We start from the raw sequence: 18,627 nt of genomic DNA on the forward strand, positions 1-18,627 counted from the left end.
TTTGATTTCTAGGGCCTGAATCATACATTTTTCTGCCTAGATAAGGCTACACGGATTGTTTTTTTCTTCAATTAATGATTCTCCTTTCCATCCTTTGCACTGCATTCTGCCACTACCTGCTACGGTTGCAAACAAGGTAACTCTGGTGTAAAAGGAGGACAGTAGAACACACTTAAAACTACTGCATATCAGCACAATTTATATTGCATTGCTGTATAAAAAATAATTCACATGTAAAATTCAAGGATCTGAAGTCTTCATTTACAGAGAAAGAAGATTAATGAAGTTTCCACAATAAGTCTACAGCAGAGGAAGAAGAAAAAAGTTATTTGAGCTCAGATCAAAACAAAAATAATCTGCTCAACGCCTGCCTTTGCTCTCTGACAAAGAAAATCACTTCACTCTGTTCTCTGACATCTGTAAATTAAGAATATTTCTTCTCTCTCAACCTTTGGCCATCTTATTTAGAGAGTAAATTCTCTCGAGCAGGACTATTTCTCACAATGCATCTGTACAATGGCGAGGATAAGACTAGTGCTGGCAGCAGCAGTGGTTTGCAGAAACACAAGCAAGGAAGAGCAAACCTTGCCTAGCTTCATTATTACAAACTCTTTAGCACGAGTGAATAAATCACATCTTTGAATTTCTGGGTGTCACCTTCTTTGGTTTCTACTAGAAGCAAATACAGTGTTTTTAGTGGAAAATAGACTAAATATGACCACCTGTCAGCTTATACAGCACACAATTATAATTATCCTAAGGACTGACATATGTTTCCTGTAAGTAAAAGCTGTATATAGCCTACAAGCATCAGATACCAAGAACTCAAAATCAATTGTGAAACAAATATATCAGTATTAGTGCAGTTCTGCTTAACAGAAGAGCTTTCTCTGCAGAGCTTTCTCCCAGCTGCAGCTTAACTAGCTAGGTGTTAAATAATTTGAAAGTTTTAAATAAAAACAAAACAGGAATTCCTACCTTTGTTTGTGTTACATCAAATGAGTATGCCTTGTAGTGTGATTTTTTTCTTTTTTTTTGTTAAATGTATCTACTTTCACAACTCACTCACAAGATTTTGGGGGTATAGAAGCATAAAAGGAACAAAAAAACCTAACAAAGGCTTAAAAAATGCACTGAAAGATGTTTGCCCATATGCAGATATTTCAGAGCTAGAGAAAGCAGCTATCACACATCACATGTATAAGCACAGAAAACAGGGACAAAAAGGACTTCCTAAAGTCATCTGGCTTCTCTCTTGCCTTGGGATGGGATTGGTTATAACCACACAATTCCCAGCAGCTGTTTGTGCTTGAAAAATTCCATACATGGAGTTTCTGCAGCTTCTCCAGACAATCTACTCCAGTGCTTAACCATCCTCACACTTTGAAGGTTTCTCCTAATGCATAGACTAATCTCTGCTGCAATTTAAGCTTATTATGTCTCGTCCCAGCCCCAGTGGACATGGAGAACAGTTTATTCCCTTCCACTTTGCAGGTAATCACAGGACACTCCGAGGACCTATTACCTTCCCTATGTTACATTCATGCGCTACATTTTCCTATAGAATGAAAAGATACAGAGGCATCTATGATTAGTCAAGCGCAGCAGGTACTCGTGAATTAAGACTTATTTCATTGTAAATATATTTAGATTATTAGTTATAAGAATAACTGGCTAAGTCCTGCAGTATTTGACTTCTCGGTTCTAAATTCTACATAGCTAAATATATTACAAAGTATCACTTAAGCACTAAACAAAAAAGCCAGTCATGTTTCAGAGCAAATGCCACACTGCTAGAAGACTAAAAGTTGTGTCAGATGCAGATTGACTAAAAAATTACTAGCATTGTGGTTATGATTATACTAAACAACATAAAAGCAGCTAATGGTGTAATCACCAGAACAGATGCCTGCTGGTCAGGAGAAACAGGTTCTGCTCCAGATCACTATTACTGGATGGCAGGAATGTCATTTAGGACAACATTTTCAAAAGTACCCAATAGTAGAAACAGCTAATTTGGGGGCATCTTAATCACTAATTCGATTGTTGCATCTGTTAACTGAGTAGCTTCACAATTCCTCCCCAAATCCTTAACTTTCAAGGCAGTGAAACCTAGTGGATGCTTACAGAAGTGTGACAGTTCAGCAGGACAGAGCCAGCGATCGCTATGCAGCTTTACAAGGGTCACTCAGTGGCACTGCTTGGGTCTGCGCTCACATATTTGAGCTTACAGCAAGGGCTGGTTTTGTCTAGGAAAACACGCCTACAGCAGAAAGTTTTCCTGTGTATTTATTATAATTACAGCAGTAGCAGGACAAAATAGCACGTTTGAAACGTGGCTGAGCTAGAGCCCTACGCGTAGTACCTGTACACTGATTATCTCAAAGTACTCACCAACACGGAAGTCCTCTTACCAGCACGTGCTTGGAACATCCAGGGCACAGATGCCACTTGGCTTCTAATAGCACAGCATCACAGGGCTCCTGTGAGGGCAGCCTGGGATATTTTTGCCTGCAAGGAGCTGCTGGTGATGGATGATTCTATCGGAATGACGTCTGTGACGCCCTGTTCTCTGCACTCTGCAGAAAGCAGTGACTTAAGGAACTTTTTTAGATCTCAATCCCTCTGCCTGAGGGTCAGTATATGCTGCACAGCCACTTGTCATACCTGTCAGAAAAGGCTTGTCCTGACTCGCTTCCAAATTTTCACATTCACCTGTATTTGGGGAGAGAGCTAACAGAAGTAATATTAACCCTATAAAAGAACCACCTGCATTCCAACTGCATTTAGTTCCTACCTAGAGCTTGAACTCTCTTGCCCTGACCAACTAACATTTCTCTTCAGTTATGCCAGGTTGACTCACTGTATTTCCTACACATTCCAGTTTGTTTCAAGAACCTACATGACGCATCCCAACCCTGCAGAGACCAGCTATACCCCCAACAAGGGTCATCCCACTTCTGTGACCACCCGTGCCCACTGTAGCTCCAGTCCTCAGTACATTATTCCAGGAATGATTAGGTTCTCCCACTGCTTACCCAGCAAGCAAGCAATTACACAGGTGAGATCATTTTTGTGCGTGGACAGTGTAGGTCTAACTTCGTTACCCAAATTGCTTAGAATTCCCCTCCTACTTTCTCTTCTGATTTGCCTCATTTGTCCAGTTCTTATTTCACTTAGCTTATCATTTTGCTAAATCATCTATCATGAGTAGAAACATTTGGTTCTCTAGTTTATGCCAACACCAAAGTATAATCTCATGCCATAGAAAAAGGATTGTAATTCCTAAGGGGACATTGGAAATACAATCTTTGTCCAGCATCTTCAACAATCTAGTCATCTACCCAAAGCGCAGATTTTTTTATGTATGAAAAAAGCAAGGATAGTGCATGTCTACGAAAATAGAGAGCAAGTGCAACTCTAATGACTGTGGTATTCATTTTCCTATTCAGTAAGCTATTTAAAAATCTGTTTTCAATAGGCTTGAAAGAATTACAATTGTCCCTCCTTAGTGTTCATTAGAAAGTTCCTGAAGTAATTCTCAGAAACACTCAATATAAACCACTTAAGGAAGAGAACTCCTTGAAAAGAATGATCTAAAAGTCCATCCTGGAAAGTTGGACGAAAGAGCTTCTATTGGTGCTACTAATCAGAAAGCATTTATTTTGATCTCCACATGTCAGGCCAGAATATTCAGCACCAAAAATATTCTTTTCAGTTGAAGATAGACAGATACACTGTCTTGATCAGATATGATTAGCCATTTTACTTCTGACCAAATGGCAGGAAGGCCAGAAAAAGATATGGAGAAAGTGCACAGTGCACTGCTGTTGTGACAATGCAGAATAGCATTTGCACTCTTCACATCACGAGTAAAGGCTGAAAAGAACAACGATATCCAAACGTCTTGGGTCAGACTTGAGCAAACCAACCTGCTATGGCCTAAGGTCTCCATCTGCTTCCCTCTACCCTCAGTTCTTCATATGCATGAAGAAAATTGGGTTCCTCTACAAAAAGGGTCATTGTAGATGACAAACCAGAGAGTACTATATGCTACAGGGCTCTCACTTTTCTCCAGAAATGATAAATCAGTATTATCGTGTCATCAAGATAAGCTAGCATTCCTAATACAACTCTAGGCTTTCACACCACTGAAAACATTACCTGAAGAGTCACACATCCTCAGATAGGGAAAGAATTATCATTTTACCTCACCCACAAGATTAAGAAGTTTCCCATAATAAAGTATCAAGAGTTCTTGCAAATCAAAGTTGAATGTTTGCTTTCAAAGAGTAGAGGTTATTACACAAAATTTGTTTTCAAAAGCCTAGAATATAAATTTATTGAACAATTCTGAGAACATCGGAAATTTTCATAATTAGGATAGAATAAAAAGTCAGAAGTTGTCATGAAGTTGTATAAGCAAAGTTGTCTACAGGAAAGAACAAGTTTATCTACAGATAACAGTTAAACACTGATTCACTACTGTTCTAAGCAGAAAAGTAATGACAGATTATGACATATTGCAACACATAAACAAATATTTCTTAGTTAAAAACTAACATCAGTACAAAGATTGTTCTTCCCACTTCTATTGTTTTAGTTTGGTCTTGTTAGGAGGACGTGGGCAACTTTTGTAGAGAGGAGATCACCAGAAGTCTAAGTAGACCTGAAAAACAAACCGTGTTTCAGCAAGTAATTTGTAGAATATTCATAAGCAGGTAAAGTATTTGACATTCCATAAATGCAAGAGTGTGCTGAAAGACAGCTTCTGCTTTATCACAACACGAGAAAAAACTCAGTGACTAAAAGCCTGACCTTGCCAATTATCCTCTACATAACGTGGCACCATCTCTATGCATTTAAGAATGAATCATGCAGAAACATGGGGTAGTTCAAATTAATATGCAAAGATATTGCTATGAAACAACTAGAACTATTAGTCTCGTCTCAACTAATCTATTTTTAGGACACAGAGATGACTCAAACTACCGTAACTTAAAAATATATTTAAAATTTTTAGTCATCAGAGACTAGTGCCCTGAGGTTGGCACAAGCAACTTATAAATGTCAGAAAAGCATGTAAACCTTGTTAATGTTTTCAGAAATTCATTTAAAGATAGAAACAGGTCCAAAAAGATGCCTGCCTAAATGCATTGCAATTACGTTACAATTATTTTCCAAATACACAGATATGCTCTGTCTTTTCTCAGCTCATTACTGACTCAAACAATTTGCCCTTCTGGGATCAATTGTTTGCTAATAAATAATTGTTTACAGTCACAAAATGATATTAAGCAGTATTCTTATTAGTTTTCCTTCTACAGTCTAATAAGATTCAAAACTAGCTGATTCCCAAGAGTCTAACCTTAACCTTGCTGTGTTTAACAGCCCAGGAAATGATGAACCATCTGTTTCAGAAAATAATGGAGGGCCGAGAGGAAATATTGTTTAATTGTAGATTAACCTCCTCGTACGGCAGAATGAAGCATCTACAGAATTAGCAACCATAACTAGCAAAGAACAAAAATAACTGAAAGCAGCTCTTAATATTACAAGACCAATAACAACAAGTATTCTTCTATCACTTTTTTAAATATTTCCCAAATGTGTATAAGCTGCAGAACCTGAACAACAACTATGACAAATTATCTCTTGATTTTTTAAATGAGCAAAGCCACAGGATTAAGAATTGAAAGTCACTTTATTTTTGCCCATCAGTGGAAAAACTATTTTAAAACAAACCTCTTCAAGCGAGATATTTTTTTTGTTTGTTTGTTTTTGTTTTTTTTGGGGGGGGGGAAGTTTGTTTGTTTTTTGTTTTTTTAAAAATCTTTCTCCCCACATCTGCACAGCGGGGTAGTAGCTGCTCTGAAGCAGTACCTAGGTCACTTCAGAGGAGAAAAGGCTTTGAGGTTTAAGACTCCAACTCCGCTACTTGGCTACATATATATCCATGGAATTAATGAACAATTGAGTCGATGGAAAAATAGAAGCCAGTGAGTACTAAAAGAAGAAATTAGCAGTGACAATTCACAAGAATTTAAAACTCTAATCTCACACTGGCAAAATGAAGAGTGCAATTCTGCATTTTTTTTTCTCTAAACATTCATGTCAGAGCTTAACAGAAGTCTTTCCCTCCAGTGATCAGCCCCATTTTGACAGTAGTAACAGAACAGCATGTTAGGGAGCTGCAGTAAACACAACGACTGAGAAAGCCCTTTACTTGGTTTTACACCGGATCCTGTTAAATTTAACAGCTTGGCACCTAGACACTGGGCTTCATTAATTTCATCAATCCTAAATTTTAAATATCCATGTACAATACCTTAAATTATTTTTGAATTCTTCACTTAATTTTTGAAGCAATGATCTAGCAATAACTCCACAGCTTCATATAATAGCATGCATTCAGAAAGGATAGGAGTTTGACATTCTTCTTCCAAACAACTAGGCACAATTTTATCCACAGACGTCTATCAACCTACGGATATTGAAAGCTTGGGCGAACAAGATAAAATCAAATCCAACCCTACTGTCAAGCTGCACTATCTACTGGCATCAATAATGCTATTCATGAGTTTAAGAAAATTAATAAATCCTGGGATGAATGCTCAGAAAGGCTCAACCTCAGGTGAAGCATACTCACTTGGGTTTTGTTTCTGCATCTGTCACTTGGCGAATATAGATACCGTCTTCGGGATGCTCCACGTCATCCATTTCGTACATGTAGGAGGAGGCGATGGCCAGGGTGGTCCCGTCGTTGCTGAAGGCAAGGGATGCGATGCTTGTGGGATACCGGTGGAATTGACACAGCCGCTTCTTATTGAAGGGATCCCAAATATTTACAAAGCCATCAGAACCTCCTGCAAAAAGGAATTAACAAAACCCATTAACAAGTTATAATTGGTAGAACTTCCAGACTGACCACGCACAGCAAACCAAAAAATATAAAGCTATCTGGAATACATTGTCAGTCAAAGCACAAGGTTATACAGAGTTGAATAACACAGCAGAGAGCACTACAAGTATTTCTTAAAATCTCTTAAAATAATTAACTCTCAGTACATAAAATTATTTCAAAACCCTGCTCAAAGCAAGTATGATTTAAAGGCCTATAAAGTAAAGGCACATCCAGTAAAAGTGACCTGTTTAAATGAAAACTTAAAGGAGCTGATGTACTGAAAACAATTTTTGACACCAACAACTGAGTAACCACTCTACCTGTAGCAAATGTGTTGTGGACATTGTGGAAAGAAATGGCATTAACTGGATAAATATGTTCAATGTTATTCTCCTTCAAACGGTGACATTTGAATGCATATTTCTTCTTCTGTATTTCAGGACTTGGATCCAAATATTCCACTGCAACACGACCTTCAATAGAACTTAAAACATAACCCTATCAAGGAAAATTGGAGATATGCATTTTAGAAGTTTAGAATAGGAGAAAAAGGTAACTTTAAACACACATAATCTTTTATTGATCTAAATTGAAATAAATAAAATGTAAACAATCTTATGTTCTGCACAACTGGAAATTATTTGTTACCACAGAGCCATGGCATGGTCAATAAAACCTGTTTCTGATTATAAAAACTAACGTAGGAAAAGCTTTCCAGGAAATTCTCACTGCACAAAGTTTACAGTGAGGCTTTCTGTTTACCACTGCAGGTCCAAACACAGGTTTATTTGGGGGAGAAAAAAGTTAATACTCCTCTATATTTGCCCATCTATCTCACAGGGCCTAAGTACCTTGAGTGCTAGGAATACTCATCAGACTTCAGTTTCAGAATTGCATTACAATTAGTTCAGCGCATTCTATTTTCAATTAAATGCTCAAGGCTAAAACAGTACTTTCAGCAAAACTCAATTATAAGGCTACTTATCTAGCTAGGTATTGCCCTGACTTAGAACTTCTGAATTCAATCTATAACAGATCTGGTCAGAAAGAGGAATAAATATCTACCTCTATCAAGGTTCTTAAAAATTCACACTAAACTACAATCTGAAAGATCAGTTTGCTATACTACAAATTAAAAAAAAAAAAAAAAAAAGCCACAATCATGCCAGCTCCAGAACAAATAACTACATCTCCCAGTGCCTGTAATTTCACTGCTTACACTGGAAAAGTCTTCCGCATTAGTTCTTGCTTATGTCAGAGTAAGCTGATCTTGCTTTACTTCAAAAAGGCCTAGAAACTGCAGATACGCTATGTTAACCCACGTGGAATAGCTGTATGATCACTTAAATTGTACAATTCCCTCTAGATAATGGGTCATCAGGTCTCGAGTGCATGACAGTCAGATTCGAAGAAAGAAAATAAAAAGGAAGGAAAATAAAAGCCACAATCACTTTATTTTTATCCTATCCCTATTGAAAAATCCAGGGCTGCAGTACCTAAAAGCTACAGAACAACTTCCTAGTCTGGCTTTCCCTTTACTATTTCTATTTTTTTTTTTTTTTTTTTTTGGTTTTTTCCCCCCCTAAAGATTACACATCAGTAATATGATGTATTAAATAGCCAGTTTAAAACAGTGTTATCATGGAGGAAAAAAGAGAATCTGAGAAAAAGTAAATGAGGAAAACACTGATGAGTAGGGATGGCAAACATTTGTAAGCTACACTTCTTCCAAAGAAGAATCTGGAACAAGGTGTGTCAATTTTTAAAAATTGATTGTTATGGTATTGTAATTGAACTCTTGATTAAAAAAAAAAAAAAAAAGGTGAGAGAAAGGGGCAGAAAGCTTCAAAATAAGCAATCATCATTCCTTAAAAAAAAATAATAAAAAAAAAAAAAATCCGCAGAAGTACAGTTACTGCCGTGGTTTCCATACCTGTTTATTTGGAAATGCCCTGATGCAGCGGGTCTGGTACTTGAGGCTGGATTCTCTCCGCTGCTGGACATAGCCCATGTTCCGCAAATCCCACACCAGCACGCGCCGCCCTGCAGTCCCCACGATCAGTCTATCTCCGGACACGGACAGCGTGTACACCTTTTAGAGGAACATTACAGCATTAGGCACTTATTAGCCTGAATATCCAGGGTTCGTTGTACACAAAGCATCAGCAATATGAAATAAAAAAGTACAATTCAATCCATAGCTACAGATTCGTTTCACTTTAGTCTATCGCTCAATTTTGGGACTAATAGTGTGCGGTCAGGTACTGCTTAAACACCAATGAAGCATTTCAAGAGCTCACCCTTAAATCTGCACACTAGTATATGCCTTTATTAAAGCTTAATGCAGTATCATCCAACAAATAACCGATTTACAAAAAATGAATATGCACTTTAAAATTAAAAAATTAACATTTCTTCAATGGTTTACTAGTCTGAGACCAGTGATATTTAGATAGCATACCATACAGAGCATTTCTCGTTTGCCTGGTATTACCCCATTCTAAATTCTTTATGCGTACAGTAGCATTACTGCTTACGTATAATTCAAAAGTGAAATCAATATTATTCAAGTTTTCCTCAAATTATTTTAAGCATTAAATAGGCAATTTCAAGCTAAGAGAAAAATTAACAAAGTAATTGAAAAATGGCTATGGAAATTTTTATTTGATGTGCATAACTTGCAACCTGCACAATCGAGTCACGATAACTCACTTCGGGCCTACAGTCCTTTTGTCTTTAAGAACAGAACACATTACTTCAACTTGAGTTTCATGTTAAAGGAAAAAAATCAGGAAAAAAATTAATTCAATGCATGCTTCCATATAACTGACTGAAGCGATATGATTGAATTCCATTAGAAAAATAAAGCCTGGAAGTTTCTCCAGGCTTTCCGTTTCTCCAATTTCTTGTGAAATTATTCAGCATATAAATCATTCAATTTCTAACTATTATTTGAGATGCAGTAATCTGAGGATGTCAAAATAAATCAAGTTTGATCAAAACCTCTGTACTATTAATTGAATTTCAAGTTGTTGATACGCAAGCAAGATGGAATCCAGCTTCCTAATAGTTGTGCTGTCACTGAGCTGTTAAAATGACTAACAAAAACAAGCTTCTAGAAGTGATCTAATGAGGCTAATATATACGTAGTTGATGCTGTAAATGCCTCAGAACTTGAATGGTACCTGTAGGAGGATCTGCTATTCTACCAGGATTCAATTTACTATTGACATCTGCTTGTACAATATAACTGAAGGACATGATTTCACTGCCTACTTCTCTGAGATAAAGCCCAAAAGCAGCTACTTGTTTCTGGTAAGAATGCACTGAAACATTAAACAAAATAGCTTTTCTGATGATTTCCCACAAATATTTCTATGTTCTCAAAAAAAATGATTTTTAGCATAAAGGAAATATTAAGCTATTACCTATGGTGGAGTGCATGTATATAAATATGTATGTATAAAAATGATGTATAAAACTAAGGGCAAAGCTTGCTTTAACTAATACACATTTGCTAGGCATACATTCTTGCTTTGAGCAAAACATGTTTCTCAAGACTGAAACACAAGAGTTCACCTAAGTCACCTAAAATTTCTGATGATCTCAAACACCAAATCCCATTTAGATATTAAAGAGGATGAGAATGCTGAGCCAAGAGTAATTACACACATTAATGGGACAGCTTTTAAAATTTCCCTTTCCAATTGCTGTAAAAACTGATCCAAAAAATATTAACAAACAATACAATTTTTATACAGGTATGAAAACAAAGGCATAAAGAACATTAAATACCCTAAATCTTCTTTACAAACTGATGTCACACCTGTATAGTAAGTATTCTTTCTACACCACACAATCATAAATCAAATGAAAGCATTGGCATGCAGTTGAGTAGGTATAAGCATTTATCAAAAGCAGTATTAAAAAAAATGACATAATGAACCTTGCTGAACCAATAAGCAGCTTGATTCACTGTGCCTGTCCTTTATATGATATTCTGTCAGCAATTTATCACAGTTCTTTACATGCTACACACAACTATAAATCAAAACTAGAAATAATGCAATTACTTTATTCTGAACAAAGGTCTTACCAGAAGTAGATTCAGCTGTGTTGTGACAAAAGTAATAGCTGTTTAGATGCAATATGGAACACAATGATGGCTCACAACTATGACTTGACAATATATTTTAACAGAATTAAATGAAATATAAAAGGGGCATAGGCAAAAAAAATCATGTGCAAAAATATCCAGAAACTCAGCATATGCTTAAGAGTCTATAATAAAAAATTATTTTCTAGTAATTCCTATTAGTGACATCACCTTAAGCAGTCTAAAGATTAACATGCCACATCACCCTTAGAAAAGGTTTAAGGCACTATATTTATAGCCTTTCTTCCTCTTGGTCTGTCATTTACACAGAATATTACAAAAATGTTTTATTTTACTAAGCTTTAGTACAGCCACAGGTAACTTTCAATACAAGCAATTCTGTCTAATCTTTTAAAACAAGAAATAAAAGTATTATTCTAAGAAGAATAATTAGAATTAGAGGAATAATTTGAGGAAGTGGCCTCCTACTATACTTTCATGCATACTTCTAAATAATATGACTGCCAGAATCTCATCTTTATAAATGTTAATATCAAACTGCAGTATGTACTACCCCTGGTTTAAGAAGTCTGTGCAATTAACAACTGCCTCAATTTCTAATGCTGCATTTGTTATGCTTTCCTTCCCCAACTGCATTTTAAAGCAAAAAGGTTTGGCAGTTCACAAAGAATTAAGTTAAGCCCTCTTAATGACAAAAACTCAAAACCTGAACCTGAATCTTGCTCCATTAACTAAATATTATTTTCAACATTACAGTTTACAACAATTATTCTCACAGCTTTAAAAATATCAGAAGTAACACTCTATATTCAAGTTTCATAGTTTAAGACAGCATATTATACATGATGTTTAACCACTCACAGCGTGTATTATTTGACATATTACCCAGGATAGAGCATCTAGGACCTACCTTTTCAGGCTGAGAGAAAGTCCCTGCATTACAAGGAGTCCTGGGATCCCACAGTTTAACTGTTTGATCCCAGCTTCCAGTCACCATTACATTCACTTCTGGGCAATACTCAACACATCTGATGGGAGCATCATGGGCACCAACAAGGTTTTCTTTAAGAGAAAAAGACAGTCTATGTTTAACCTTATTGGTTTCACAAACATGCAAAATATGTTGTAGAGAGGATTAAAAAAAAGCATGTGTTACTACAGTAACAACACACATTCCCATTAATCTATTAGGATTCTCTTTAAAGATAGCCCAATCCCCAAAGCATAATTTTCAAGGATCAGACACATTAAGTTTGGACTTGTCTCATGAGATCATCACAGGATATTAACAGCTCTGGGCTGCCACAAAGACCTACAGAGGTATAAAGCATTAAATATCCACTTGACATCACTACCTGTGACGCAGCCATTTAATATAGGAAACAATGAAATTTAAGCTTGCACACATTAATAGTACAACAAGAGAAAGAAACTGTGGTTAACATAAGCACTTCTAGTAACTCATCTGTAATATTAAAACAAAGGTCAAAATTTTACAATTGCATACAAGGGCATGAAGCTCTGGCCATGAGCTGACTTAGGCAAATATTACCTTTCGCTCTCCCCACTGCCACCAAAGTTAGACAAAGCAGCTCCTTACTCTGCAGCAATTAGACACTGGAAAAGTCTGTGTTTAATTCTAGCAGTGCTTTCTTACAGGCAAACATAGCATAAGGCTATGAAACTAGAAAATGCAAATCTATATCCTAAGGACATACCCTTTGCCAAAATCATGAAAGACTATTCCAAATATTGTCAAATTACAAACCTTTGAAAATAACATGCTGAGAGTTAGTACAGTTTAGCTAATTCTGCCATGAGACACACATGAAAGGACATCACTTATCAGAAATCCAACTCAAAAAAGTATTTACCAAACTTTCTAGAAAACTGACAAACCTTTTCATAGCACCTATTAGGGACAGTAGCTTTCCAGCTAAATAAAGGTATATATTGTTTTTAAAGATCCAACCATGCAGAGGAACACTAAAACATCAGTGTGACAGGAATATAATTTTCCTACCATTCAACTGTCATCTTGAAGTAAATAAGAAATATATCTATGCAAAATAAATAGTGAATATTCATCACTGTGTAAGTAAAATCCCTAAGCTTGGCACGACAGATGAGGCTCTCCTGTTAAATAAACTGTAGCAGAGTCTTTAACTGCACCAGGAGGAATCCTGTCTGTTCAGTGCCCTAGACAGCTCTACCTTGGCGATGAGAGGGCTGCAGAGCAGTGCTGAGCATTGATAGTGACAACTTAAGGTACAGATTCTACAGATTGAAACACACAATGCAGCATATAGTGCTAAAACACTGAAAACAGACATGCTGAACATCCACCTTTAGCAAAGCTTTTCTTTTTTGGTATTTTCAAGTTTACTTCTATGCATCTTAGCAGTCATTTCTACAAACAAGGACAACCCATAGATGCATTGTCAGCAAATATGCTTGCAAAGCATAAAGATCAGCTTCACAAAGAAGTTAAAGTACGTATTTTTAGCTTAAAAGAAGTGAGCATTAGTTACTAGAAGCAAAAAAAGCAGTAGAGATCCTATGAAAAAACATGTGACTATACAATAAGCCAAATAATTATAAGCTTTGTATGCACAAAAGTAAACAGTCACCTTGCTTCTAATACACATACAGCACAATCTTAAATTTTACATCAGGAAGCAAGGGATAAGAGGGAGAATCATGCAATGCATACATCAATGCCATTGTACCTGACTTCCAAGGAAAAGCTTTAGGAACCATATGCACCTTTATCAAGGCTATTTACCTGGATCCTCCCTCATCGTGCTAGATATTTTCCAGGGCTAGAATGACACTAATTTTCAAACTACCTTTATGCAATGCACAAAAGCAAATGTGACTTTTCTCACAATGTTTCTGACTGAATGAGAAACACTTGTACCAACAACTAATATATACAAAGTTTATCAATTAAACCTGAGCTACTGTTAAAAGTAAGTATCCCCCATGTAGAGAACTATCTCACACTACCATTTTTCTCTTGCATAAGTATATAAATGTTACATTTAGCCCAATTGGCATGTTTAGTCAAATTACAGAAATCAATCTGCTTACCTTGGTCTGTGTTTAGGTCGTGCATTTTCAATTGTTGATCTAATCCTCCACTCCAAGCATGGGTGGGATCCTACAAAGTAAAAGTGTTCACCTTATAGCATGCATTTAGTATCTTATTTGATACACACTCAGCCTCCTCAACACATAAGAAAACTTTTTTTCCTCCTTCTGTCAATAATTTAAGATAGATGGAAATTAAGATATAACAGGCAGATGAAACAAGCAGATGACAGAAGCTTTAAAAACATTCAAGTGAAGCACTTGGAGCTATAGAGCTTTTTTAATTTGAAAGGAAAACTAAAAAAAAAAGTTAGAGACTGTATCAAACCACTTTCATTTCTGTAATAGCAAAACACACATAATGTTTGCTGTTTCTTAAACTAGTTCCGAATGAAGTGTATTCCTTCTAAAGCTCATTTAGAAGCAAAAAAAAAGAAAAAGATGACCTGTCATGTTGTACAAAATATGAAGACTGGATGTACAAAAACAGTGATATGCCAAAACAGCTAGAGGAAACAAACAAACAAAAAAAGTAGAATTAAAAATTTGAATTGATCCTTACAACATATAGTAAGGCACCAAGTCAGAGGAACATGACAGAAAAAAAAATGCTTGAAGCTTTCCATTTTGTATATAATATAAAACCAAAAGAAGCAGCACCAATAAACTAAGGATACTTCAAATCCAGTATTTTCAAAATACAGAGGGCATTTGGCAAATGGTTCATCTGGAACAATGAGCCACTGTTTCCTGAAACAGCCAGTATGTGTTTTTTTTTTTTTTAAAGGGAAAAAAAAAAGGAAAAAAAACACACAACGACTATAGAGAAACTTCCTGTGAAAGATTTGTAGGAACACACTAGAGGTGCAACTCTTCTCAGGGAGCTTGCAAATGATTAAACATACCATTGAAGAAGCAACATAAGCAAACTAAAATGGTTTCATCTACCACAGATAAAAACACATCTGCAGGCAGTTATATCAAAACTGATTGTAGTTTTTAGGTTATTCTGTTTTCTGTTTTTTTAAAAAGTAAATTATCTTTGTTGCCTGCACTATTCACAGGAAATACAGACTTAGAACTAGAAGAATTTCATTAAAAAAAAATCAGTAATTAGTAGAAGCTTAAAAAAAAAGAAAAACACACACACACACCACCCTGATAAGTTAAATGGAGAGTTCTTGACACAATAAACAATTTCTCATATACCTTAGACACTATAAATCTAAACAGCAGAAGGCACTTACATAAAAAGCACAGTCAAGGACAGCTCCTGAATGTTGATATTTGAGTCTCATGGTGTTGGCAGGAACATCATAGAGTCGGACAGTTGTGTCCCAGGAGGAAACGAGCAGAAACTGAGATGTATTTGGACTAAACTTTACCGAGGAAATACCATCGTCTGGAGTTTGGTTTAGTTTGAACTCGTTCGACCCTGTCATCTGAAGAAGTGATGATAAAGCATGGTATAATTTTAGGGCTAGCAAGAACATTAGCTCAACAAGATCATCAAGTCACTGACATATCTTAAAAGGTAACTTAAAGGAAACATGAGAAGTTTGGTGGCTTTTCCACAGTAAGTGGAGAACACCCAGATTTCTGACAAATTGCTTAGAATTGCAGATCCTAATCACTGTGTCCTCAGTGAATTCCTCCTGATGCTGTAAAGTTTAAATATCAAATAATGCATGAAATAACTAGTACAAGGATCTGACAAGCTTAGACACATAATACCATTGTTCTAAGTTTGGACATATAATACCATTACTTAAAAATGTATTCTTTCCCCTACGCACACACACTACACTCTATACATAGTCTACATATTCTTAAAAGCCTATCATCATAAGTTACTCTAAGCATGAAGTTACTTTAAGAAAATGCAGGCAGAAGGAAGCGTGATTTGAAATCCTAAAAGAAGCATTCGTGATTAGTAGGATTTTCATAAACTTCCAAGAATTGCAATTTCCACTCCTAAAGTGCTCAAGGTCCTCTGAAATTTTCTATTATTTCAGCTTCCCTAAGTGCTGCAAAAAAGCCCCAACAAAAGAGCTTTAAGAGTGTAAATGCTGACAGACAAAAAGAAGAATTGGGCTTTGTGGGAAGTTGAAACATAGACCAGATGTGTAAAGACAGAGCAACTAGACAAAAAGAAAAAACACACACAGCAGCAATTCAGTAACAGATTAATAACTCTAAAGATAATTGCAGCAGTCATGCTTAACAGAACTACCTGCACATATAAGAATTCAAAGTAGGAGTCAGGCTATAAGCAGCAAGTGTCATCTAAAAACAGTGCAGATCTTGCAAATGCTCTAAATGAAGAAACTGTGCACTATATATACACCAACATAACCTCCAAAGCCCCTCAAAATGCTTTCTGGACCCTTAACAGTACATTTCTCCTTTGGAAAAAGTGCAAAGAAGTGAATTAGTCCAGATGATCTTTATCTCTCCCAAAATTCTATGGAGAACTGCAGAGGTGAGATTAGACCCCTGACAACAAATCAAGGGAGAAGGTTCAAATTCAGTGCACAGTTATGCTATTTCAAGATTTTCAGTCATTGTGAACAATCAGTCTAATAAAATGTTGCAAGCACACATTTTTACAGCAGAAAAGTAAGTTTTCTTAAGCAGGAATTTAGAGAGGTGTTCTGTAAGACACTCAGAAAATACAGATTTACTTAAGCATCCTTTACTATTTAAACACTACATTAGAAAGTTCTCATAAAAATAGGAAATAAAAACTACCTACTTAATCATTTTTTCAGCAGAGTTTTGAGACCCTGCTGAAAAGACAAAAGTCAAGAATACTTAAACCCTGCCAATCATTACCACATGCATACTGGTGAATTGTTCACCTTTATCACACTTTAGGTTGTGAAACACACTTAAATGAGTATTTTAGATGAATGTAAAGAGACACAGAACTACAGGAATCAAGAACAAGAACAGTTAGACCAGACACATTAATTACCTTGTCTATTTGCAGCAGACAATTTAAACAAGCACAAGATTTGAGGTGCCTGGCACCACAGTTACAAACCACCCCAAAAGCAACAACAAGCAGGAGCCTAGGAAACAAGCTTAGGTCAGAGACACAAAAGGATCATCTGGTACTACTCTTAATACAGGAAAAAAAAAAGTACCCAAAATGGAATATATAAATACCTTTTCTATCATAGCTTATTCTATCTATAGCTTATCTACTATCTTTAAAAAATAGCAGTCTCACACCAAGAGCACCTCAAGCTTTCAAAAGCACAGGTTCTTCACAAACAGGACACTAAGCAATAGTTTTCATGGCAATATCCAGCAAAAGAATGCTGACAGAATTTCAGACATTGCATAAATCACATGGGGGAAGAAGCAGGCTTGTGAAACCGTGCAGTGGTTTTAAGTACAAAATGCACCTTGCTCGGCTTGAAAATCCATTTAACCGGGAAAAAAATATTAACATATAAGTGCAACCAGCGCGATTTTATAGCCCCCTCTTAGTATAAGCGGGCGGCCAGGGTGACCCGACGGCAGCGCGTCCGCCTCCCGCCCCCGGTACCGTTTTCATAGTGCACGAGTTCGGCTCGGAGCGACGCCGAGCGACAGCGGTTCCTCCTGCAGAAGCGTCGAGACAGGGACGGTCCGGGAGCTGCGGGGGAGGCGAGAGCGTGAGGAGGCACCGAAGGAGGCGGCGGGCGGGCCCAGCAGGCCCGGCCGCGCCGCGTAGGCCTCGCAGAGCCGCGCCGGGAGAGGCGGGACCCGCCCCACTGCCGCGACCCGACCCCGCAAACCACGACCCGGTCCCGGTCCCGCCCGGTCTGGCCCGGTTCGGCCGCGCTCACCTCGCAGCCTCTGGCCTAACAACCGTCGCCCTCCGTTCCGCGCGCGCACGCTCCCGCCAACCCCACCCCCTACCCAACGGCGCCGCCTCCCTATTGGCCGCTTCAAAAGGGCGAACGCGTCCCGGCGTGCCCCGCGCGACTACAACTCCCGGCGTGCCTCGCGCGCGCCGCCTCCACCCGCCCCCGGCTACAGGCAGGGACTACGAGTCCCAGCATGCCCTGCGGCGCAGCCGCCGGAAGTGCCCGTGGTGCGCCGTGAGGCAGAGGGCGGGCGGGCGGGCTGGGGGCGGGGTTTGTGGCTCCCGTCGTGCGCGCTGTTAATTGCCGCTAATTACCGTTAATTGCTGTTCGCCCTGAGGCCGCGGGCTCGACCGCGGTGACTTTAAATCTGCTCTTCGTTCGGAAGAGGCTGCTGGCGTTTTCTTTTCTCCTTCACGCCTTTTTCGTCGCCCCGTCTTGTTTGTTATTTTCGGGTCTTTTCGCTATTTTTCGTTTCGCTGCGAAGGCGGCCGCCTCCGCGCTGCCTTCAGCGTCCCCCCGCCGCGCCGAGATCCGTTTAAGCCGTTCGAGCACCGTTTAAAGGCCCCTCAGCGCAGCGGCCTGAGCCCCCCACCCCGTCGAGGGGCCCCGCGGGCTCCGCAGCGCGGCGGGGCCGGGCCGGGCGGCGCTGAAAT

General features: G+C 38.0%; 1 protein-coding gene across 1 annotated transcript; it reads right to left on the bottom strand.

Annotated features, from left to right (window-relative positions):
• Positions 1 to 4,312: 4,312 nt before the first annotated feature.
• BUB3 (BUB3 mitotic checkpoint protein) lies at positions 4,313 to 15,580 on the bottom strand. Its single transcript, XM_010211559.2, has 7 exons — positions 15,362 to 15,580; positions 14,115 to 14,184; positions 11,932 to 12,083; positions 8,838 to 8,996; positions 7,225 to 7,402; positions 6,650 to 6,866; positions 4,313 to 4,669 (listed from the first exon to the last, which is right to left on the bottom strand). Exons 1-7 carry the CDS (start codon positions 15,554 to 15,556, stop codon positions 4,660 to 4,662), a joined length of 981 nt encoding a protein of 326 aa, XP_010209861.2. The 5' UTR covers positions 15,557 to 15,580; the 3' UTR covers positions 4,313 to 4,659.
• Positions 15,581 to 18,627: the final 3,047 nt, after the last annotated feature.

The sequence above is a fragment of the Tinamus guttatus genome, unplaced genomic scaffold (assembly GCF_059628265.1).
Source record: "Tinamus guttatus ecotype Peru unplaced genomic scaffold, ASM5962826v1 Tinamus_guttatus_pri_ptg000079l, whole genome shotgun sequence".
Lineage (NCBI taxonomy): Eukaryota > Metazoa > Chordata > Aves > Tinamiformes > Tinamidae > Tinamus > Tinamus guttatus.

Coding starts and splice junctions, on each gene's coding strand:
- BUB3 (XM_010211559.2), bottom strand. CDS start 15,556: ATGACAGGGTCGAACGAGTTCAAACTAAACCAAACTCCAGACGATGGT. Junction 12,084..14,114: donor CGACCTAAACACAGACCAAG/GTAAGCAGATTG, acceptor TTTCTCTTAAAG/AAAACCTTGTTGGTGCCCAT. Junction 8,997..11,931: donor CTTTCTCTCAGCCTGAAAAG/GTAGGTCCTAGA, acceptor TTCCTCTAAAAG/GTGTACACGCTGTCCGTGTC.